Genomic DNA, 25,037 nt, shown 5'->3' with positions numbered 1-25,037 from the left:
GGTTTGGTGGTTTTCTGTAATGGTAACATTAGAGTTCTTCCTCTTCCTTATTTGTGTGTTTGCTCTACCAGTGGGTTTTAAATTAATTTTTTATAAAAAAAAATTGAAACAGAGTCTTACTCTGTTGCCTAGGCTAGAGTGCAGTGTTGTGATCTTGGCTCACTGCAGCCTGTACCTCCCGGGTTCAAGCAATTCTTGTGCCTCAACCTCCCAAGAGTGGGTTTTATACTTTCATGTGTTTTTATGATGGTAGCTATCATCCTTTTGTTTCTAAGTGTAGGACTCTCTTAAGCATTTCTTATAGGACCAGTCTAGTGATGATAAAGTCCCTCAGCTTTTGCTTGTTATCTCCTGCCTTTTTCCTTTATTTATGAAGGATAATTTTGCTGGAAATAGTATTTTTGTCTGAAAGTGTTTTTCTTTCTGCACTTTGAATGTATTATGCCATTTTCTCCTGACCTATAAAGTTTCTGTGGAGAAATCCACTGTTAGTCTGATGGAGATTCCCTTATATGGGACTTGATGCTTTTTTCTTGCTGTTTTTACAATTTTCTTTGTCTTTGACTTTTGATAGTTTAATTATGGTGTGCCAGAGAAGATCTTTTTGCATTGTGTCTGTTTGGGGATCCCTGAGCTTCCTGTACTTAGGTGTCTAGATCACTTGCTAGACTTGAGAAGTTTTCAGCTGTTATATCCTTAAGTAGGTTTTGTAGGCTTTTTGTTTTCTCTTTGTCTTCTGGGAGATTACACATTAAAGTATTTGGTCACTTTATGGTGTTCAATCTGTCACATAGGTTTTGTTCATTTTTTAAATGCTTTTTTCTCTATTTTTGTCAGACTGGGTTATTTGAAAATACCTGTCTTCAAGTAATGAAATTCTTCCTTCTCCTTGATCTAGTCTATTATTGAAACTTTGAAATATATTTTGTATTTCATTTAATGAATTCTTCCGTTTGTTTGGTTCTTTTTTATTTATATTTGTTTAGTAAATTCCTCATTCAGATCTGGAATTATTTTTCTAATTGCTTCATATTTGCTGTATTCTCTTTATCTCAATTAGCTTCTTTAATATTATTTTGAATTATTTTTCTGGGATTTCATATATCTTTTTGATTATAATGTTTTACTGGAGAATTATTGTATTTCTTTGGAGTGCCATATTTCCTTGCTTTTTTATGTTTCTTGGGTCCTTATGTTGATATCTGTGATATGTTATGTAGAAGAAACAACAGATGTTTCTTCTAATATTTTTGCTTTTGTAGGAGAGGACTTTTTCCTGGAGATGTATCTGTTGTGTTGGTTGGTTGGGGCCCTTTGGTTTTGATTCTGGGAATGTGCAGTATTATAGTTGCTGTATGATTTGTTTGGCTGTAAGCAGCATCAGTGGTATCTATGATTTCCTCAGTGGCTTAGGGTATGTTTGTTAGTGGATGCTGTGATGAAATTTTGCTAGGGACTGGGTTGTCAGGTGGGCTTGTCCTTGGTCCTTAGTGGTGGCAGCAGCGAGTGGGCCTGTCTGTGGGCACCAGGGTGGCTTTGGCACTGCTGTTAGCAGGTCCACACAGACCAATTCTTAGGCCTCCAGGTGGCTTGTTCAGGTGCGGATAGTGGCAGCAATGTGCCAGGCGGGTGGACAGGTTCTTGGGTCCTGGGAAATGGGCATGTCGTGGGTGATGGCAGTAGTATTGGTAGAACAAACCTCTAGCTCCCAAGTGGTTTGCATAGGTGTTGACAGTATCAGCGATGGGCTGGGTGGGCCAGCCCTCAGACCCACAGGTGGCATGTGTGGGTGCCAGCTATGGTTGTAGTAGCAAGCTGGGTGAGCCTGACCTCTGGCCCCAGAGAGGAGTGTTCAGATGCTGACAATGGTAGACTGGGCTGTAGATGGTTCCCAGGCTCCTGGACAGTGTGCTCAGGTACTGGAGTTTGGATATGGGCAGACCTAGCCTCAGCTACTGGAGTTTGGGGTTGGGGAGACCTAGCCTCAGGTCCCCTGATGGTACATTCACCCACTGGCTATGGTAGGCATTGGTGGGGTGATCTCCAGGCCCCAAGGCAAAATGTCTGGGTGGGAGTGGCATCCATTGCAGCCGTGCTACTGGGGAGGACGGGATTGCTTTCAGTGGCTGCAGCTGTATGCAATGGGCTGGGGATTGCCCACTTTGCTTGCACGTCAGCTTGGCAGTGCTAGCGCACAACAGCTGCTGTGGGTGGGGGGTTTGTCCTTGGGGCATGTGAAAATGCACCCTGGATTTGCTGCTGGGGTCAGCAGGGTCTTTGCCAATGGTTTGTGCTTCAGCCTTGGTGGTGGCAGCCAATGGCAGCAGTGGCTGTGGGCAGGGAATATCAGTGAGGCTCCAGAAATGTGGAGATGCAGGGGCTGTTGGGCTCACTGGCAGGATACAGTCTGGTGGGGGCTGGACTCTTAATATGGTGCCTTCCTGGAACTGCTTAGGGCTCGAAGGCTGTGTGGGACCCAGCATGATCTTCCTCTCTGGGGCGGTGCCTTCATGTATTCTCCAGGCAGCTCCTGTTAGTCTTGAGACTTGAGAGGGTCTAGGGGCTTTCCTCTTGCTAGGATGCAGGAGTCCGCAGTGGGAATGTTGGCCATTGGGGGTCACTGACTTACCCTTTTCCTGCACTGGGGAGCCTCTGCATGCCTCCAGCCAGTTTTGGCTAACCAGGCCGCCTTGCTTTCCTCTCAGTCCTTGCTTTAGGATGGTGTTTCCAGTCACTTCTCTGTTGAATTCCAGTGTTCTCTTAGATGATATATTTTATGTGTGATTATCTACTCACTATTTTGGTTCTTCTTTGTGGAGGAGGTGAGTACCAGTTGTTTCTAGTCAGCTATCTTGAAGCCCACCTACAGGTTTTTGTGTGGACATACATTTTCATTCCTCTGGGGTATGTAGAAGTGGAATTGCTGAGTCTAATGGAAGCTACATTTAACTTTTAAAGAACTGCTACTATTTTCTAAAGTTGCTGCATGATTTTGCATTCCCACTAGCAGTATTTGAGGGTTCTGATTCCTCTACAGCCTTGGTGACAATTGTTATTACCTGCCTTTTAAAAAATGGTTGCCATCCTAGTGGTTTTGAAGTAGTACCTCATCATGGTTTTAATTTGGATTTCCCTGATTAACCAATGAGATTGAGTACCTTTTCACATGCTTATTGTCCATTTATGTATCTTTGGAGAAATCCTTTGATCATGTTTTAATTGGGTTGCCGTTTTACTGTTGAGTTAGAAAAGCTGTTTATATGTTCTAGATATAAGTCCTTTTTCAGATATATTATTTACAAATATGTGATTTGCAAATATTCTCACATTCTCTTAATTACATTTTCACTTTATTAACAGTGTCTTTTGAAGCACAGAAGTTTGTACTTTTTATTGTTTCAATTTATCTATTTTTTTTCTTTGGTAGTATATGCTTTTTGTGTCTTACCTAAGATACAATTGCCCAATCCAAGGTCAACAAAAATCCCTCCTGTATTTTCTTCTAAGGGTTTTATTATTTTAGCCTTTACATTTAGTACTACGATTCATTCTAAGTTAATTTTTGTAGATCGTGTGAAGTAGGGGTCCATCTTCATTCTTTTACATGTAGATATCTAGTTGTCCCAGCACCATTTCTTGCAAAGACAATTCTTTCCACCATTGAATAGTCTTGACACCTTTGTTGAAAATTAATTGGATATTTTCTGGACTCTTAACTCTATTTTATTTATATGTCTATCTTTATGACATAGAGATACCTTTATGCCAGTAGCACACTTTCTTACTGTTGCTTGATAGTAGTTTTGATACATTTTTCATACGTTTTTACTGAATATATTCTGATAAACACTTAATTTCTTATCCACAGTATATATGCTATACAGGCATACTTGTATTGTGCTTTGTAAATAGTGTTTTTTTGTTTTTGTTTTTGTTTTTAACTAGTTGAAGGTTTGCGGCAACGGTGCATTGAGTGTGTCTTTCAGTACAATATTCCCACCAGTGTGTGTTTACCTGTTGTTTCTGTGCCATAGTTTGGTCATTCTCATAATATTTCAAACATGTTCATGGTTATTATATCTGTTATGATGATCTGTGATTGGCGATTGTTGATGTTACTATTATAATTATTTTGGGGCACCACAAATTGCGCCCATATAAATGGCAAACTTAATTGGTAAATGTTGTGTGTGTTCTGACTGCTGCATTCACTGGCCATTCCTCTGTCTCTTTTCTTTGGGCCTTGCTATTCCCTAAGATACAATAATATTGAAATTAGGCCAAATAATAACCCTATGGTGGCCTCTAAGTATTTAAGTGAAAAGAAGAGTTGCATGCCTCTCACTTCAAATCAACAGCTACAAATGATTAAAACTAATGAGAAAGACGTGTTAAAAGCTGAGATAGGCCAAAAACTAGACCCCTTGTGCCAAATTGCCAAGTTATGAATGCAAAGGAAAAGTTTTCAAAGGAAATTTAAAATGCTGCTTCAGAGAACGTACAAATGATAAGAAACGGAAGCAACTTTATTGTTGATGTGGAGAAAGTTTTGGTGGTTTGAGTAGAAGATCACACAAGTCACAACATTCCATTAAACCAAGCCTAATCCAGAGCAAGGCCCTCACTCTTCAATTTTATGAAGCCTGGGAGAGGTGAGGAAACTGCAGAAGAAAAGTTGGAAACTAGCAGAAGTTTGTTCTTAAGGCTTAAGGAAAGAAGGCATTTCCATAACATAAAACATGCAAGGTGAAGTGGCAAGTGCTGATGTAGAAGTTGCAACAAATTATCCAGATGATCTAAGATGATTAATGAAGGTGGCTACACAAAACAACAGATGTTCAGTGTACACAAAACAGCCTTCTATTGGAAGAAGATGCCATGTAGAACTTTTGTAGCTACAGAGGAAAAGTCAATGCCTGGCTTCAAGGCTTCAAAGGACAGGACAGGCTGACTCTCTTGTTAGGGTTAAATGCAGCTGGTGGCTGTAAGTTGAAGCCAGTGCTCATTTGCCATCCCCAAAATCCTGGACTCTTAAGAATTATGCTGCATCTACTCTGCCTTTGCCCTAGAAATAGAAAAACAAAGCCTAAGTGACAGCCACATCTGTTTACAGCATGGTTTGCTGAATATTTTAAGCCCACTATTGAGACCTACTGCTCAGAAAAAAAGTTCCTTTCATAATATTACTGCTCATTTACAATGCATCAAGTCACTCAAGAGCTCTGATGAAGATATACAAGGAGATTAATGTTGTTTTCATGGCTGCTACATCCGTTCTGCATGCCATGGATCAGGAGTAGTAATTTCAACTTTTAAGTCTTACCGTTTAAGAAACACGTTTGATGGGCTATAGCTGCTCTAGATAGTGATTCCTGTGATGGATCTGGAGAAGGTATATTGAAAACCTTCTGGAAAAGATTTACCATTTTAGATGCCATTAAGAACATTTGTGATTCATGGGAGGGGAACAAAAGAGCCATATGAACAGGAGTTTGGAAGAAGTTGATTCTAAACTTCATGGTTAACTTTGAAGGGTTCAAGACTTCAGTGGAGGGGGTAACTAAAGATGTGCTAGAAATAACAAGAGAAATAAGAAGTGGAAGATGTGACTGAATTGCTACAATCTCATGATCAGTATTGAATGAATGAGAAGTTGCTTCTTAGGGATGAGCCTGAAAAGTGGTGTTTTGAGATGGAGTTTACTCCTAGTGAAGATACTGTGGACATTATTGAAATGACAATAAAGGATTTAGAAGAATATACAGACTTAGCTGGTAAAGCAGTGGCAGTGTTTGAGAGGATTGACTCCAAATTTTTGAACGAAGTCCTACTGTGGGTAAAGTGCTATCAAATAGCATCACATGCTACAGAGAAATCTTTCATGGAAGGAAGAGTCAGCCTATGCAGCAGACTTTATTGGTTTTTTGTTTGTTTTGGGACGGAGTCTCACTCTGTCACCAGGCTGGAGTGCAGTGGCATGATCTCAGCTCACTGCAACCTCTGCCTCTCGGGTTTAGTCCCAAGTAGCTGGGACTACAGGTGTGCACCACCACACCAGCTAATTTTTGTATTTTTAGTACAGATGGCCAGGATGATCTCGATCGCTTGACCTTGTGATCTGCCTGCCTCGGCCTCCCAAAGTCCTGGGATTATAGGTGTGAGCCACTGGTTTATTGTTTTGATTGTGACAGCCACCCCAGCCTTCAGCAGCCACAATCCTGGCCAATCAGAAGCTATCAACTTGGAGGCAAGACCCCCTATCAGCAAAAATATTACATCTCCCTGAAGATTCAAATGATCATTAGCATTTTTTAGCAATAAAGTATTTTTAATTTAAGGCAGGTATGTAGATTGTGTTTTAGACATAATGCTGTTGTATACCTAATAGAGCATAGCATAAACATAACTTTTATATGCAGTGAGAAACCGAAAAATTTTTGTTACTGGCTTTATTGCAATACTGGCTTCATTGTTTAGAACCAAACTTGCAATATCTTCAAGGTATTTCTGTAAGTTATTTATGGTTTTTGTATATCAGGTTTGATTCTGACTCTGTTCTCTTCTATCAACATGTCAAATTATAAGGGAATTTTTTTTTTCTGTAGTGTTGAACAACATTACTTTTTATTAAGGTAGAGAGATTCAGTTATGATGTGATATTTCTAAAAGTCAGTAGAAACCACATTTGTTAAATAATGCTTATTCCAAAAGTTTCATCTCTTTCTGCATATACGTAGTACCCTCTCAGAGCACTGTACCAGACAGTGCTGTTATCTATAGCAATTATACCTCTGTGAAACATTCATAAAAGAATGATGAAGAAAGAAAGCAAGAGAGAGGATATATTGTATTTGTTATCCTAACCCTTAGTCACTTTACTTTCTCTTGAATACAAGTACTTTTTAGAATTACAATAAATTTTTAAATCTCTTTGGCTGGGATTTCATAGTGAACCTCAAGCATTATCCTTTTAGCATTTAAAAAAAAATTTAAAAGGATTTCCAGAATATACTCCTCCTCACATTGATTTAAGATTCTTTGAGGCTTGATTATTTAAAAGTCTAATGCATTCAGTGTTTAATTTTAAATCTAATGAATTATTAGCACTTAAATATGATTTAATATTTTAATTAAGTTAAAATATAGATTATGCTTACTTTATAAAATAAGTTTGCTGTTTTGTGATAAAATTAAGATGACAAGAAATTTTACATCTGCACATGTTTTTGTCATAATTTGAATCCATGGATCTCTCTTTACAGTGTTAAGTGATGAATTTGTTAGGTAGCATAAGAAAGAAGTGGGAGAAAGAATCACAGTAAACTTAATCCTTCCATTGCAGTCTTACTTTTTCCCCTACTCTTGAACCCTACAGATCCTAGAGGCATTTTGGGAAACTACTGATGTGGATATCATTTCATTACATACACTATTTTATTGCATAGCTTGAATATAGACCTATTAGATGTCAAACAAGCAAAATAAGTGCTGTCTCTTTGGGGTTTAGCTTGAGGTTTCAGGGAAGTGGCGTATCAGTTTTCAGTAATTTTTTACCATTATTCATTTTTGCTTGGAATAAATAAATCATTTATTTCATGTATAGGAAGAAAAATCTCATCTTCCTATTGATAGTGGAAGGTAACAGGATAATCATAGCAGTGATAATCTGATGTCATTTTAGACCTAGCAAGAGTAGATTATCTGTGACCCAGATAAAATAATTAGAAATTATTTTAACTTAAAAATAGTGGATTTCTAATCTCATTTTCAAGGTTAAAAGATTTCAACACAACCAGATGTTTCTGTTAAATAGACTAATCTGAAGCCCAATTCAAAAGGATTACCTCTGATTATTTTTCGATTTAATTTTAAACAGGATTCAAATTTACATGTTTGTGCATTTTTACTACAACTTATATTGAAATAAAAATGTTTTCAAATCGATCTACTTCTAAGGGAAACAGGTTAGTCAAATCATTGTTTAGACTTCAGACTGTTTAGCCTGTTTTTTTTTTTTTTTTTTTTTTTTTTTTGCTGTTTCTGAATGAAATGGATAGTGATGTTATTAATGTAATTGATGTTGTCTGAATTATTGAGCAGTAGTTCACACATAGCCAGCAATAATGTCCATTCTGATGAGCGCCAATACTGATAGTGCTGGATGATTGTATTCGTCATGTTTTCAGTCACTGGGCTTGGAGAGAGTTAATCAAGAAGTGCTGTAACAGCTGGTACAGCACATTCTGGTGAGGTTCTGACAGTGAGCTATTGTGTACCATGACACTGCTCTGACAGTTTATCTAAATTTTATATACAAGCATTTTTGTTTTCTGGGCTCTGTGAAGTTTATATAATAGTGTAAGCTTTTGATGATGTCTCTGGAGATTTTCTCAGTTGTGGTGAGGTTGGGGATAGGGTGAGACAGATGTATTTAGTTGCAATTTTGAAAAAGACTAAATTCTCAAACAAAAATATAGTGATTTTTGCATTTGGTTTCACAGGTACTATTGTTGGAGTCTATTTGAATTGCTGACGATAGCTTAAATCAAAGCTTTTCAAATTAAGAAGAAAATATTTTCTCCCAAAAATACTGGCTCATATTTAACTCATAAAGTTAATGTTTACTTAGGTAACTACAGGAGAAATCATAAATGCAGGGGTGACCATTTTAACATGGTTATCTTACTCAATGAAAAGTATCTTACGTTCAAAATGTTAAATCAGTTTAAAGGAGACTATCTACTAAACTTCATTTTACTAATCAATTAGTTGATTTACTTGCCTTTTAATCTATACACAGAAATGTAGTGCTGAAATTATTAATCCCTATAGTTAAATTTTGCCTAGTATTCTGCCAAGTTATTTTGAATTAACAGCATTCAGTAAACTATAACAATTATGTTTGATCTGCTCAACTCCAGGTCAGCATTGCAGACATGAACATCATTGCTAATTATATTGACCCCAGCTCACTTATACTTCTATAAAGGAAGCTCTGTATACCATTTTTGTTTTCCTCTGAATTTTTGCTTGATAAAAACAAAATAAATGTATTTCTAATATAGTAATTGTAATATATGAAAGATTTTATAGCTTTTTTAAAATCCAGAAAGTTAATTAAAATTTAAAATGTCCCTTCTTTTTAAATATGCTTTTAATGTCATACAGTAAAATTGGGTATAATATTTTTTAGAATTTTGTATATGATAAGTTTATAAAAAAGTAGGTTCCCCCTTGCCAAGGGCATTTGTTTAAATACCAAGTTACATTTCATACTTACATGAAATAACTGTTTCTAAAAAAGAATTATCAAAGTTATTTTGATAATTGTGATGTGTGGAATTGGATTACTCTTTAGCATACACATGTTCCTATGTAAAAGCATATTTATATTGCATAATTTCTCTTTGCTCAGTGTAATAAACTGCTTTGAAGTATTTTTGATAAAAGTAATTAAAAACAAATCTTTTTCTATGATTTATATGTTCTTAAATCACTACTAATTGCTTGAGTGATTAAATAGATGCTTAAAAAATGTTGGTAAGGAAACTAAACATTTATGGGTTTTCCTTTTACTAACCATTTTTCCTAGACATTCATTTTATATTTCATGATTTAAATCCACACAAATATTCAATCTGACATTAAAATATAGGATTGCAGAAAGCAGTGAATCTTATATTTATGGTTTGCTTATGGTTTCAGCACAATAATTTATGTACATTTTATTGATACATTATTCCCTGAATCTCAGCCAAAGGGGAATATTAAGTACCCATCTTATTTCTACTAATAACCAAAAATCTTATCAAAGTATAATTGTGGTGTTAAAAGTGTAAGAGTAGTTAAATTTGAGTTTTGATTATAAACATAGTTTTTCAGCTGTTCCAAATATTCTAATTAGTGCAAGACTTATTTATACAAAACATTATTGTGTATAATCATCCTTGCTGGCTTCCTCTCTATATTCCTATATAATTACTTCTTGTATACTTGACTACTTTGACTAGATTGTAAGTTCCATGATGCTAAGGACTGTGTCATAATACTTAGTAAATTTTTGATAGATAGATAAATGAATAAATGCATCATGGTTTACATGTTTAGGACTTGTTTTTTCAACTGAATTACAAGCTCTTAGAGGGCATAGGATTTTATATGTGTAGTCTCTTGTAGTCCCTATTGTTTTATTTTTCATTATAAAACCACTTGTTTCTGTGTTTAAACATAATGTTGAAAAGTTACATTTTGAGGTAATTGAGGTATTTATTTCCAAACTGTCTCAGAAAGTAGGTAGTAGGCAATATCACTAAAATCTAAGACTGCCATTTATTGAGGAGTTTAAGGGGTTTCGACCTTATTAATTCATTTAATCCCCACAAAAACCTATGAGGTAAGCGTTATTATTTGGAAATGGAGGTATGGAGTTTTAGCAATTTTTTTTAGGTTGTATAGTCAGAAAGTCGCATGATTAAGAGAAGTGTGGGAATTATTTTGGAAAGAGATTTTCAGTGTCTATAAATATAAGATCTGTTGCCTTCTCACTTTTGTTCTATGATTGATGAGATGTTTATGTGAACTTCAGATCTCTAATAAAAGACATAGCTGGTCTTTTGTTGGAAATGGGTGCTTAAAGAACCATTAATTTGAAATGAGGAAAGTAGTTCTGACTTAAAAGGAAGACAGAGAGAGCTGAGATTAACAGAACATTTCCCTCTTTTGATTGGAAACAAAACTAAAAATAAGGAATCATGCTATTTCTTCATGTCCAGTTAGTTTAGTGCCGCAAATTTATATTAAGTTGACCATTTTATACAATATGTGCTGCTAACTAAGTGCTATGGGAAAATTTAAAGTTAAATGAGCTACTGTTCATAACTAATCACAGGTGCTAAGAAGTGAAATGAAAGTCTTTCTTAGAATTAATATAAATTAGTAATAGATAAAGCAGGCAAATCTTGAATTGTGAAACACTTGCCTGAGTAGTGTTTTCAATTTTTTTATTTTTAATTAATATATAATAATTGTACATATTTATGGGGTACAATGTGATGTTTCAATATTTTTATACATAATGTAATGATCAAATCAGTAATGAACTTGTCCATCACTTCAAACATTTATGATTTATTTTTGGTGAGAACATCCGAAATCCTATATTCAAGCTATTCTGAGATATACAGTACCTTCTCGTTGACTGTAATCACACTGCTGTGCAATAGAACACCACAATTTATTACTCCTTTCTAATTGTAACTTTGTACTCATTGACTATCCTCTTCCCCATCCTTCCCTTCTTTCTACCCTCCCCAGTCTCTGCTAACTACTGTTCTATTCATAATTCTATGAGATCAACTTTTTAAAGATTCTACATGAGTGAGAACAATCAGTATTTGTTTCTGTAACTGGCTTATTCCATTTATCCATGTGATCGCAAATGATCATACTTCATTCTTTTTTATGACTGATTAGTATTCCAGTGTGTATATATACCATATTTACTTTATTCATCTGCTGTTAGACACAGGTTGATTCCATATCTTGGCTATTGTGAAGAGTGCTGCAATAAGCATGGGAGTTTGACATACTGATTTTATTCCTTTGAATATACAGTTGTCCCTCACTCTCCATAGGGGATTGATTTCTGGACCCCGCAGGGATATCGGAATCCACTGATGCTCCTGTTCCTTTTGTAAAATGGTATAGTATTTGCTTATAACCTATGGGCATCTTCCGTTATACTATAAATCACCTCTAGATTATTTGTAATACCCAATGCAGTGTAAATACTATGTAAATAGTTGTTAAACTATATTATTTTTATCTGTATTTTTTAACATTTTTAAAAATAGTTTCTCTTAAAATATTTTTGATCCATGGTTGATTGAATCACAGCTACAGAACCGACAAATATGGAGGGCTGACTGTGTACCCAGTGCTGTGATTGCTGGATCATACAGTAGTTTTATTTTTAACTTTTTGAGGTACCTCCGTACCGTTTTTTTATAATGGCTGTATGGATTTACATTTTCCCCAACAGGAGTAAGGTTTCTTCCCCAGATTGTGTAAGGGTTCCCTTTTCTCTACATCCTTGCCAACATTTACCTTTTGTATTTTTGATAATACCCTGGGATAATTCTAGCTGGGATGACATGATTTCCCATTGTGGTTTTTAATTTACATTTCTCTGATGACAAGTGGTGTTGAACATTTCCTCATATACCTGTTGGTCATTTGTATAATCTTTTCTCTATTTTAGAATCAGATTTTTTTTCTTTTCTCTCTCTTTTTTCTGTTGAGTTGTTTGTGTTCCTTATGTATTCTATGTATTACCTCCTTGTCAGATGTATAGTTGCAGAGATTTTCTTCCATTCTTTAGGTTGTTTCTTCAATGTATTTTTTTTTAAGAGATGGGATTTCACTCTGTCACCTAAGCTGGAGTGCAGTGGCATGATCATAGCTCACTGCAGCCTTGAACTTCTGGGCTCAAGCAAACCTCCACCCCTGAGTAGCGAGGACTACAGGCACATGCCACCATGCCATACCTTCTATTTTTTTAAAGGTCTTTTGTTTTTGTAGAGACAGGGTCTCACTGTTTTGGCTGGGCTGGTCTTGAACTCCTGGCCTCAAGCAATCCACCTGCCTCGGCCTCCTAAAGTCCTGTAATTACAGGCGTGAGCCACCACACCCAGTCATTCACTGTGTTGTTTCCTTTGCTTCGCAGAGCTTTTTTGTTTGATGTAATCTCATTTCTCTATTTTTGTTTTTGTTGCTTTTGTTTTTTATGTCTTACCTAAAAAATCCTTATCCAGGCAATGTCATAAACCATTTCCTCTATGTTTTCTTCCAGTAGTTTCATAGGATCACGTCTTAATTGAAGTTTTTGATCCATTTTGAGTTGATTTTGTGTATAGAACAGTGTTTTAAACTCTAGATTAAATCACCGTAGTCATTAGGTGACCATGTGTAGCAGACTTAGAAGCATCAGCGAGACCTATAATAATAAAGAATGCAGGGGATAATTGAGGTTAGATTGAACTGTTTTCAAGTAGTCTAATGAAAATAATTGTTTTACTTTCCTCAGGTCTGCAGTTTGGCGGGTCTAGAAACTCCATTTTGAAATTGCTTGCAGGGTTAAACAGGTCCAGAGGCAATGGCTCTTACTTCCAGACTGAAAAGAGATAGTCATATAACAGATTGTTTATTCCTTTATGTGCGATTGTCAGGTGTGCCAAAGGACTCTTCAGCACATTCTTTCTCCTGTATGACAACATATGTGGCAAAGTGTTGCTTGGTGAGAATGAACTCAAAACAGGATGAGTTAGTTGGATGGATTGTATCATCAAGCGCTCTATGCCAAGAGGACTGGGTTCTCAGGTCTGTTAACCAGGAAACCTCTGGTGATAAATTCTTGCTCTTTATCCCACCCCCCTTGCAACCTCTCATTTTCCTAACATCAAGCCAAGAGACACCCCTTTCTCCCTTTCTCTTAGGAACTTCCCCCCCCCACCATTCCAGGTATAATTTTACTACTTAGGATGCAGTTTTAATAGTCAACATAACTTTTTAGACTAGGCCTGAAAAATAATTTCTTAGGTAAGACCGCCCACCAGAAGATAAAATATTAGATAAAATAGGTAGGGCCTATATTTCTGTATGTCTTGCTGTTTCTAGTTCATTATTTTTAAGGACGTCCAGTTTTTAAAATAGTACATCATTCTCATATATCTTGGTCATGTAGACTGAGGAAAGTCTTAGATATTTTGATCATTAGACTGTAATCAAGGTGTAAATATTTATAAATAAAAGTGTTCTTATAGACAACACATAGTAAAAACTTGTTTGTTATCATTCCTGGACAAATGAATTTCTCTGGATAGCTCAGTTTTACATAAAACTAAGAACTTATACTTTGTATTTAAACTCCTTGAGGATAATAGTTATCTTATTGGTCCTTTCATGATGAGCACTGTGTTGAGTCTTTAGTATCGAATGAAGTTATCTGCATCAAAATATTTTAATTATTTTAGTGTTTTTTTATTCCAAAAGTATATTAAACTTAATTTGACACTTGAGGATAACTTGTGGTTTTTCGTATTCTTGATAGTAGTAACCCCTGTCCTCTTCCAGTTTGCTGTTTCTGTCCTGCTAGTGAATGTGATAACCTAATTTGTATTGCTCTGGGTATGTTATATGTAAGCACCAGTGCAAAAAGTTGATGATATGTTTAGTTGCTAAAATACAAATTGTACTTATAACAGTATTCTGGATAGCAGAGTTACAGAGAGATGAGCATTTGCCATTTCTAGAGGAAAAAAATAGCCTATTTTGGCCAACCTCACAAATCCTACTCATAAAGTAATGGTAAACATCACGTGGTTTGAAAGAATAACCGATTAACCATGCTTATGATGATTTAATAGATAGTATGCTAGTTATTTCCCAAAACAGATTCAAGAAAGGTATCAAAAACACTTGAAAATAAAAGCTTTTTCTGTATGAAATCTAAATCTGAAATCTTTAAAGTAGATTTTTTTAATGCCACCAATAAATCCCTCAGGATTATAAGCAAGTTGTAATTTCTGCATAGTAAAAATTGCCCTTAATCTTAGCTGGTGAGAGTAGTCTGACCTTGCTTTTGTCTTATACACCATGGAATACTTTATAGTTTTTAAGTGTTGTCCACATCTGTGATCTTAGGCCATTCATATACGTTTCCTAATAGCTGTTCTATTTCATCTTTCTCTTTGACTTCTATCTCATCTTTTTCTTTGTACTTTTGCACAAGCTGTTTTACTTGCTTTGGAACAATGTGTCACTATCAAAACTCTAAGAAACCATTAAAATGACTTCACTTACTTCCTTTACAGATGTGGAACCTGAAGCCCAAATTTCCTCTGAGACCCTAATCAGTGTTCTCATATGTTTGTAGACTGTGTTTTCATAAAGTAAGACATTTTGAGGAAATTACAACAAAGCTGAGAAAGGTTAATTATTAATAGAATTGTCACTGGATACCTTGAATTACAAAGCTTCATAGGAAAACTAATGAATATAGAATATGTAGCTAATCTATAACTTTTAAAAAATTCCTGGAAAATCTGTAAATGAAACTCTGTTATTGGTTATTAGTTATCTTAAAAGTAGATCAGTTTTCTCTAATTTTCTCTTATATAGGCTAACTGTAGTTATACAACTATTCGTAATGAAAATTCAATATTATGAGCTATTTATTTAACATCTCTAAAGAGATGTTTTTGAGTGAAGGTGCTGTTTATTAGCATCACTGGAAAAGTTTTACAGCCAAATAAGTTCTTGAGATTTTACTTGTAGCCACAAGTGTTTGCATGAATCGTACTGCTTAATAAGTCTACCTATGTGTAAACAAAGTGTTAAGGTAAAGTAAGGGATAAAAAGAGGAAAACTTCTCCAGCTTTTGGTGTATTTGAATGAATGTACTCTTTTGCACTGTTTCAAAGTATATTTAAAATACAAATAAATACCTCAAAATAAGATTGTGTAATTTGTATTTTGATTATTTGGCTATTACTTATAACAATTTACCAGTCTAATAAGTCTTCTGATAACACAAATTGAACCAGCATTTCCAGAAGCGATCTTGTTTGTTGAAATGTTTTTTTTTGTTGTTGTTTTTTTTTTAACATATTTGTGTTAGAGCCTTATAGAAAGCATACAATTAGGGAATTGTATTATGAAAAAAGTTATTTTTCTGCTAAAAAAGAACTCTGGTCAGTTTAGTTTTCAGAATAATAGATGTTGTAATATGACAAATTCATAGATTGCCTTGTTGAGTTTTGTTGTTGTTTACAGAAACCTAGAACCAGTAGCCCTCTCTTAGGCAGTTTTCTGCTCATTAGTTTATTTCATATGTCATTGTAGTATTTATTTTTTAATGCATATTCACTAACAGTTAAATTGAAAGTAGATTGTAGACTTTCAAAGGAATCGTCAAGAAAACAAGTGTAATAAAAGGTTATATTTTAATGAAGTGATATTCTCACAATTTTTGTGAGGTTTTTGTATTTGAATAGGTTTTTTTGCATAATATAATGTTGATTTTGTTTTTCCAAGGGGATTCCAGCAATGTATGAAAGATCATTTAAAATTCATAATACTCATATATAAACTGTTTAAATCTTTAGATATTCTTGGAATAAGATTAAAAACATCATAGAATGGATACAGAATAAAGACTTAATAACTTTGTTACATCTGAATATAATTTTTTATTTTTAATAGGATACAACATCTATTGAAAAGATGTCAAACTGTTGTGAAGATATGTAAGTATAAAACTGAAGTATATAGTATTATTTAAAAATGGAAAGAACTGGATATATTTGAGAAATATGTGCATGTAGTAGAAAGACAATACAATGATGGCTTTTTTTGGTGCCTTGTCTGAGGCCTGTGCTAGACAAGCCTACCCCAGTCTTACAGTAGGGGTTTTCCAGCCATGATAGTTTTCACACTAAAATGCTTATCATTCTTGTGCCTTGTCTAACTAAAGTAAGTTAAATTATTTGTCCTGAAAGTACATCAAAAGAGATTTGCTACTGTGTTGTTGACACACATTCTGTTAATCCTGAGATTTTCCTCTGCTTCAAAAGTTGTGCTCGGTTGATTGACGACACAGATACAATATCTGCTATCCAGAGTTAAAACTCAGCTGCATGCCATAATGAAAGAAAAGCTGTATTTATGATGCTGGGACACAATTCATCAGAGTCCAGTAATGGATCCCCAGCCAACCTGTATTGTTTTAGCTGACTGAAGTGCACCATGGGAGTGCTGTCTTTCACTAATAATGCTGTCTTCTGTAGATCGAGGCCCCGAAAGCCATGGCAGCAGACCTTCTCAGAAGTTTTTGGCACTCGTTGGAAGATCCTGTGGTTCATTCCTTTCAGGCAGAGGCAACCACTGCGAGTTCCCTACCACTTTGCCAATCATGTCTAAACAGATGGATGGTGGGCACAGATGGGTCCTCCATGCTGGAAATGAGTTACAGGTTTTATGATAATAGAACTATGACAGTCTTCAAGTCAATTAAAATCCACCCACCAATCTTAGGCATCATAATGTGCCCCAGGCTTTATGTTAATAGTGATCTTGATCCTGTTGTGGGACTAGTACAAGATCTATATTTAAGTTTTAAAGCATGTTTACTTTCAAATTAGCTTTCCACAGGGATTTATTTAAATGCTTTTGTTATTAAATTCAAAAGGCAGTGATTAGGATGAAATAATTGTACATAATTTCTTTTAGTACTGACAGTGTTACAGATTCTAATTTATGGTAAATTTCAGATGTTTATTTAAAATTTTCACTTTTAAACAGTAACCAAATCTAAGTTTAATTATTCAGGTTTTACAAAAGTTGATACACCTTCTTGTAATATAGGTACATTTTCTTTTTCAAATCCAATTTAAAATAACTTTTCCTTTTAAATGTGCTGCAACATTTTTAAAAATGCAGCAGCAATAGGAGTGAACAACAGCAACAAAAAACGGGCATTGGTTTCTTAGGAGTGGCTTTCTTATGTTTTCTTCTTTTTTCTTCACCAAAACCAACATTAAAGGACCACTGAAGTAAAACACCAACTACCTACCTTACTATAAAGGAAATGTTAAAATTTTTTTCACAATAATTTTTCAGTTTTCACCATTACTGTTGTAATTATTGATTGTGATTGAAATATTTGCTCCCAGGAGAACTCCTGACTGGTGAGCATGTATTCCTATTTTACCCTAAGATTTTAAGGAGCAAAAGGGGGAGAGAATTTGCAATAACTTCACAATTACCTTTTCTAGTGCAGTTACATTAGAATGCATATGTTTTTAAAATACTAGTATAACTAGATGATATGTAATGTACAGTATAAAGAGGAATATTGTGCTTTTGAAAAGATTATACTTTTTACTTTTATTTATGTACTAGTAGATGTAAAATTTCACATTGAAGGTTTATATATATTGGCCAACTCATATAGAAATTTTATTTATAGGAAGCTACTACTGAAAAAAGTCACTAACTTTGTGTACCTTTAATAATCCCTAAATTCAAATTAAATTTTAATTGGCCGGCTCTAATTTGCATTGAGAGACCTTTTACTAGTAGCTAGTGTTAGGAAGTGACCCTAAAATAAGAAAATACAATGATCTGTGTTTATCATTAACCTTATACAAATGTAAATTACTAATAGTGATGTTCTCTCGCAAGGCATAGAACATTTGTATGAAAAGACATTTAGTATGCTTTGAAAACTCAGCTTTTAATTTTTTTCCATTAGAATACTGCAAAACTCATATATCTTTTTAAAAAATTTATGTACTCACAGTCTTTCCCTTGAAGAGAAGATTGAAAAAGTCTATTGTTCGTGAACCATGCTATTATTTTCCTTTTAGTTAATTTTGAAAGTAAGGAACAATACCTGGGAAATAATTAAACAGAAGGTTACCGTTGTTAGCCAGTTGTCTATACTGTGGTTAGTTCTTTCAGAAATTGTAAATATCTTATAGCATATTCTGAAATAATAGAGTACTTCTCAGAGATGTCAATATCATGTTTTTCATGTTCTAATTGGAATACTTTATTACTTACAAACTCCGAAGTGACAGACGAACGTATTTATTGGTACTGAAAAGAGACGTAGTAAATTAAATAGAAGAAATATATTTATAAAGCTTAGTGAAACACAAAATTAGAATGTTAATGTCAGGCAAATGGGTTGGAATTTGTGCAAGCTATTTGGCCACCATTTGGTCTGGTGACAGAACTTTTATAAGGAAGTAATATATAGATAATGTAGGTCGATATCAGTTGAATGCCTTATATTGTATACATTCCTTTCAAATAAGGACCTTGAGAAAACAGCAGAACCAAGTGAAGATCCCCTAAAGAACTTTGTAGCTAATTTATACTTCCTGTAGTAGCAGTAGGTACACTGAAAGGTACTGGGCGGGGTCTCTTTCCCACTGTGATGATTTGTGTTCTTATTTTTCCTAGATTTACCACTTCTAGGACATATTCTTTTCCCTCTTCCTCTTTGCCTTTCCTGGTCCTGATCCCTCGGTAGTCAGTTCCCCTAAATTATTGGACTACACACTAATACACTAGAAAAGCATACGCTTATTTTATTTGAATGGCAGAAATGCTATCTATCAGTATATTTACATAAAAATGTATATTAAAGTATGTCTATATATACTTACACTGTGACTTTCAGTATTCCCCAGTTAGCATACCTAACCCTCCTGTGGGTATTGTTAATTCTTGTTAGACTACACTAGAGAAAAACCAACTGTCAGTTTCCTAAGCATACTGGTGTTCTTTCTGCGCCCTCTTTTGGCTAATTGATGTAATTATACTGGCTCTAAAGATTTACTGCCCCATAAGTAAATAGTATAGTCACATTCTGAACATATCAAAAGTATAAACTTAGGAGGAGTATATGTACAAAAATGTAAAATTTTATGAAAATGAACATGTTGTTTTTATGATGTTATTTCTAGTTCGTAGAATGTGATGACTGTGTTGCTTCATTTATGTACGTTCCCATTATATTCTTGCTGTCAATCAGAAATTTCTATTAGATTAGGATAAACTAAGTTATTTTATGTATTTTATTTTAAACCTTACTTTGGCAGAGTAATTCCTTAGAATTGGAAAAGCTGTTACTTTAAAGTGACCAATTTATTACAAAACATAGAAATGTAGCTACAAAGACAACCAAGCATTTACTGTGTTTTAATGAATATCTAAAAAACTACATTTAGTTTATTTTACTCAGTTTTGAAATGATTTTTTTTACTGGCTTATGCCTTAAATAACTAAGAGATTAATGATTCTTTGTATACTTTTCCTTTTCTTTTCTTTGTTCTTTTTTTACCTTTCCCAGAGTTATATCTATAGTTTTGGTAGCCAATTTATTATGTATTCTGGATAACTGTGAAAACAACTAAAGGTGTTGGGCATTAGAAAATAATTGTGAGCAGTAAGATTACTGATGTAATATGTATGTTGGACTGAAGTATTTCTTTATAAACGTTCTATTTGATTTTAAGTAAAATGTATGTTAAAGGATGTTTTTACATCAGTAAAGTCATTTGTCGGCCTTCTGGAAATGAAAGGTTTTTACCTAGATACTGTAAGTTACACCTCCTTAACAATCATATTTGTCACTGTTGTTTTCTTCAAACAAAAATGTTTATGGGCTTCATGTAGGCTTAAGATTGTAGGCAAAGATGAACTGAGTTCAGGACCCCTCAAGCAGTAGGCATTCAGTTATAGAGCGATTGTAACCCAGACTTATGGTTTAAAAATATCAAGTTAGCTGATGTTTCTTTATAATAAAAATACTATTTTGCTTAAGAGTTGTATTAAAAATATTTGTGCTTAACATTAGAAATAGCTATTTTAAATTGTAGTTAACATATTAAGTCTTTTTCAGAAAAAAGCATAGTTTATTTTTAATAATGAAAGAGAACATAATACATAGTGTTGACTATAACAGCTGAGTTAAAACATCTGTCAGAATTAACATCAGTGTATTTTTGCCAATGCATAGAGGCATTTTTCTCTAAGTATGATGGCTAATGATAACTATTCTTTGTTAGACATTCAAGTCACTTCCATACAAGTAACTAGTTGGTGATATGTTTTGCTCCGAAGGGTCTATTAATTCTGAATGCTAATCATAAAGACTTAAGTTAGGACAACATTTCAAACCAGGAAGTGTGAATTGATTTAGATTATGGCCACACAATTTTCTGTGTGTTAGCTCTTGGGGCAGTTTGAGTGTTTTCACATGTATTGCTATAAAATCACAATGTATCAAGCTCTGGTTTAATATGCCATTAATATTAATTAACAGAGCTGCTAGTCTCTCTCTGGACTTTTCTCTAGTCTCTGCTTCTCTTGCGTCAGTAGATTAGCTCAAGTTTACCGAGTTTAATAACCTATAGTTACTTTATTAAATAAGTTTCTGACATGACCTCTAATATACATAGATATATCTAGAATGTATTTGATAAAATTCACACATACAAACATTGAGTAGTTTGCTAATAGATACAAATATTAGATTTTCACACAACTCTACTACTGCTTTAAAAAAACATAGGTATTGGTAAGTGTAGCAAATAAGCCATGTACATTTAATGTGTTCTACTTGCTAGTATTAACTATATAATTAATGAATGTGTTATTTAATGCCCAAGTTTGTTAACTTTTACTCTAGAAATCATCCTCTGAATTTATCTATAAATCACAAATTTCATATGCTCTGTATTTAGTCATTCTCAGTTGAATTCTAGAACATTCCACAGTACAATGTGAGAAAGTATTAGAACCAACTTGCTTGAACTGTTTTGAACCAATGTTGTAATTCTATGTATTAATCAGTATTTAGCATTTCTGCTACTTTTGAGGTGATGATGGTTTAACTTCAGGAAAGTGACTTTTCTCTGATTTCTTTTATTATCATTGTGCAGTTTTTAACAACAAAACTTAATACATCTTTGTCAGTTTTTCAGGTGTTGCAATACTGCCTGCTAATTTGAAGCAGAAATAACAATGGTATTTAAAAAGTCATTGATATTACTGGTATTTTCCATTATCATTACTTTTTTTACAATTATTATGTTCTTTTTGCCTTGTCCATCCTAGAGAGTAGGTACAAATGAGTAGTGAGTATCCAAAAACTTACTAAGATGGAGAGAAGGCTAGATGGGGCATGAATAATCAGCATCTCAGCAACAGAGTTGACTGGAGCCAGTTTCTGACATCAGAAATTCTCTTTGCTATAATCATTTAGCCTTATCTCTTATTTATACCATTTTTATTGGAGGAGTTGTTAGTGCATATAAACATTTAGTTTGAATTATTTAACTTAAGGAATTTATATTGATGTTTCTCTTCAGTTGGTCAGATGCCTTTGATAAATATTTTAGTTTTAAATATTATAATTGTGTAGAGTATGGTAACGTGAATTGTTAACAATAATGTGGAAAACACAGCTATTTAATGCAGAGGAGAAATGAATAGGTTGCCCAAACTTTGAAAAATCTGGTACCTTTTCTGGAAATCTCTTATTGCAAAGAAAAGATACTGAGTATATAGAAAATTTTGTCACCAGAGGAAAAATAAACAATATATAAGGGTGGCTTTCACTTTAACATTTGGGATATTTTGGAGTTCTTGATACCCTGAAAGTCTCCATTTGTATTGGTATTTTGAATATCTGTAACATGTAATGTCGTGCTTATAACAGTTCAACACTGGTTTTGTTGGTATTGATAGCTTTATATATAAACAAAGATGTGGACAAAATAGCTTAACAAAAGTTGTGGGCTTTTTTGTGGCTTCGCCTGCCTGTTTGACTAAATACAGGGTTTATTTTGCAGGCTGTTAACTAAATGGAAGGCTTATCTGCGTATTGCAAGCTATATATTCTTGCCAGTATGCATTGGATGATATTTTAACCTACTGGTGCCTGAAGTTAGTGTTTTATAACCTCAACAACTATAAAACATCCTGGTGCTATTCACTTTAGCATTGAGTGACATTTTTAATTCCTGTACCAAAGAGTTAATTTTCTTTTGGGTTGACTGCGTTTTCTTCTCACATCGTTGTGTGTTTATAAAGTAGAATTTAATGTTACTAAGAACAGTTTGATTAACAGATCTTATTTTTTGCATGCCGCTGTGGCAATTTAATGGATTTTAAATGTTTCTCATTTGGACTTTTTTTTAGTTAGGCATGTATGGATTTTAATTTTGTATTTTAATATACCTTGGCTACTTTAAAAGGTAGTTTGATAGGCTGAAATTACAAAAGATAATTGAAGCACTTTTCACAAGTTGTTTTATTTCTGCAACAATGAATAAAAAAATAAGAACTCTAATATTATTTATATAAATGAACTATATAGCTTATTGGGCACTTTAATGAACACTGAAACAAAATACTAAAATGAAGAGTTAAGGGTTCATTCTCATTACAAATCAAGAATTCAGCGTGTGTGTGTGTGTGTGTGTGTGTGTGTGTGTGTGTGTGTAATCGTTAGTGGCTTTAAAGAATAATATTGCCATTTGTCTACTTTGCAAATAAAGGTAAAAGACCACCTTTAAAATATATGTATGTGTACATATGTGTGTGTAGATATATAGAGAGAGAGATACGGAGAGAGAGAGAGATGCTTTCCGAAGAGGAAATGCATATGTACCTTGATTTAAGCAAAACTGATAACAGAAAATTGAACTTAATGAAAAAAAAAGTCTGGATATGGTTGCTTACTTTACATAGAAAGTTAGAGTAAGATTATTTTTAAAACTAATTTTGCTTAGTAGTTCATTTTACAAAAATGAAGAAAAACACCCTTTAAGTGTACTCATAATTTAAAACACCTTTCAAATGTAATTGTCCAAATGTAATACTGCTGTGTATACTATTTTGGTTCCAAATTTTTCCCTTTAAAACTCTCAAAACAGTGTCCTTACAACTGCAGCTAAAATGGTTAATCATTCTGGCAAGAAGGTGACAGTGTGTGTATTGGAAAAGCAGACAATGACATTCGAAAATATTTTGCATTATTGTTAGCTAAAATCAGCCTCTCCTTGAATGTAGATACAGTATATGGTTTTGCAGTGAATTCTGAATGGAAAAAAAGAATCAAGTCTGAAGTTTATGTGAAATGTGGCTTCAGATCGTTTAAACGATATGTAGAAATCTAGATGAACGTAATCATTAGAGGTGAAAGCAAAATTTGTTTGAAAGCCTAATGAGATGAAGTAGCATTGTCTCTCTCAAATCTGCCAACAATATTCCCTAGATTATGTTGACACTATATTGATTCTGAGTAATTTGGCTTGTTTATGCATGGTTTAAATGCGTGTGGCTGAATGCAGTACTTTTTCAAGTTATTGAGTAGTAGAGAATTCACCACTCTTCACTGTCTCCCAGAGATGAACATTTTAAAGAAAAAAAATTAGACAAAGATAGGCTCTTGGAAGGACAGAGCACACGTGGATCATGCTGTATGAGCTCACTTTGTGTCCCTGGAATTAGTGTTTTTTGTGTGTGATCTGACTGGCAAGTTTAATGAATAGCCAAACTCTGTGTTATTTTTGAGGCTCCTAAAATTGTGTGTGAACCCCAAGTTCTGTCTAGTATTATATCCCTAAAATGCTTTTATTTTGATAGTAGTATGTTCCAAGTGCCATCGGAAGATCCTGTTTTTAAATTTGTCAAGCATTGTATTATTCAGTGCATAATATGTATAGATCTGAGTGCTGTTTTCCTTGCATTGTCTTTTATTTTTACCTTGTCTTTCCCCTGAGAGAATTTAAAGAAAATCTTCGCCAACATTTCTTGTGCTGATGGTAATTGGGAAAATAGTGGTTGAGGGATATAAGAATAGATTGAGGGAGTAAAATGGGTGAAAATGACAAGTGGGAACCATGCAGCTGATATGTATTTGTTTAGATGAAAAGTCTACACTGGTTCTTAAAATGAAAATCAAACCATGTATCTACCTTAAGAACAATGTTGTTGTTTTTAATTTATTGTAGTGATTTCGTTTTATTCACATAATATTTCTATTTTCTTTGCAGATTGTTTTTAATTTAAATTGTGGAATTTTTACTTCTCAAAATGTATTACGTACTGTATTTTTTTAAATCTTATTTTTAAATAAATATTTTTTTAAAACCTAGGACTGTTTTTCTCATCTTACCTTTTTTACTTATGAAAATTAACCCAAATTCTAGATTTCAGCACTACCAATGTAATAGGTCTCTTTAAAACATTTTATACAATATGGATAATTATTCATGATTACTAGTCTTAGGATATTGTTCTACCATAATCACAAAATTCATTAACTGTTCAGAAAGAACTAGGTGTACATACTAGGGTTGAAATTGACAAACGCAATATTTCTAGTTAGGCATATTTATCTTAGAGATGACCCAGATGGCTGGATTCAGTCACCCAATTTATTTAACATTTATTGTGGC

The 25,037-nt window shown here is 34.0% G+C and overlaps 1 protein-coding gene across 5 annotated transcripts in view; it reads left to right on the top strand.

Moving 5' to 3' along the window:
- ZDHHC21 (zinc finger DHHC-type containing 21) overlaps positions 1-24,730 on the top strand; it is a 74,016-nt gene extending 49,286 nt beyond the window's left edge. For 4 of the 5 annotated variants that reach the window (XM_030920005.1, XM_030920004.1, XM_010389379.2 and 1 more), the window contains 2 exons: positions 16,261-16,304; positions 16,845-24,730. In XM_030920005.1, coding sequence (XP_030775865.1) covers positions 16,261-16,304; positions 16,845-16,977 — 177 coding nt within the window. In that variant the 3' untranslated portion in view covers positions 16,978-24,730. Of the gene's footprint in view, positions 1-13,226; positions 13,378-16,260; positions 16,305-16,844 lie in introns of all 5 variants that reach the window. The other variant, XR_004054020.1, reaches the window with a different exon arrangement.
- Positions 24,731-25,037: the final 307 nt, after the last annotated feature.

Source organism: Rhinopithecus roxellana, chromosome 16 (assembly GCF_007565055.1).
Source record: "Rhinopithecus roxellana isolate Shanxi Qingling chromosome 16, ASM756505v1, whole genome shotgun sequence".
NCBI lineage: Eukaryota > Metazoa > Chordata > Mammalia > Primates > Cercopithecidae > Rhinopithecus > Rhinopithecus roxellana.
Note: the sequence above shows the minus strand (reverse complement) of the source record. Positions and strands in the feature narration are given on the sequence as shown.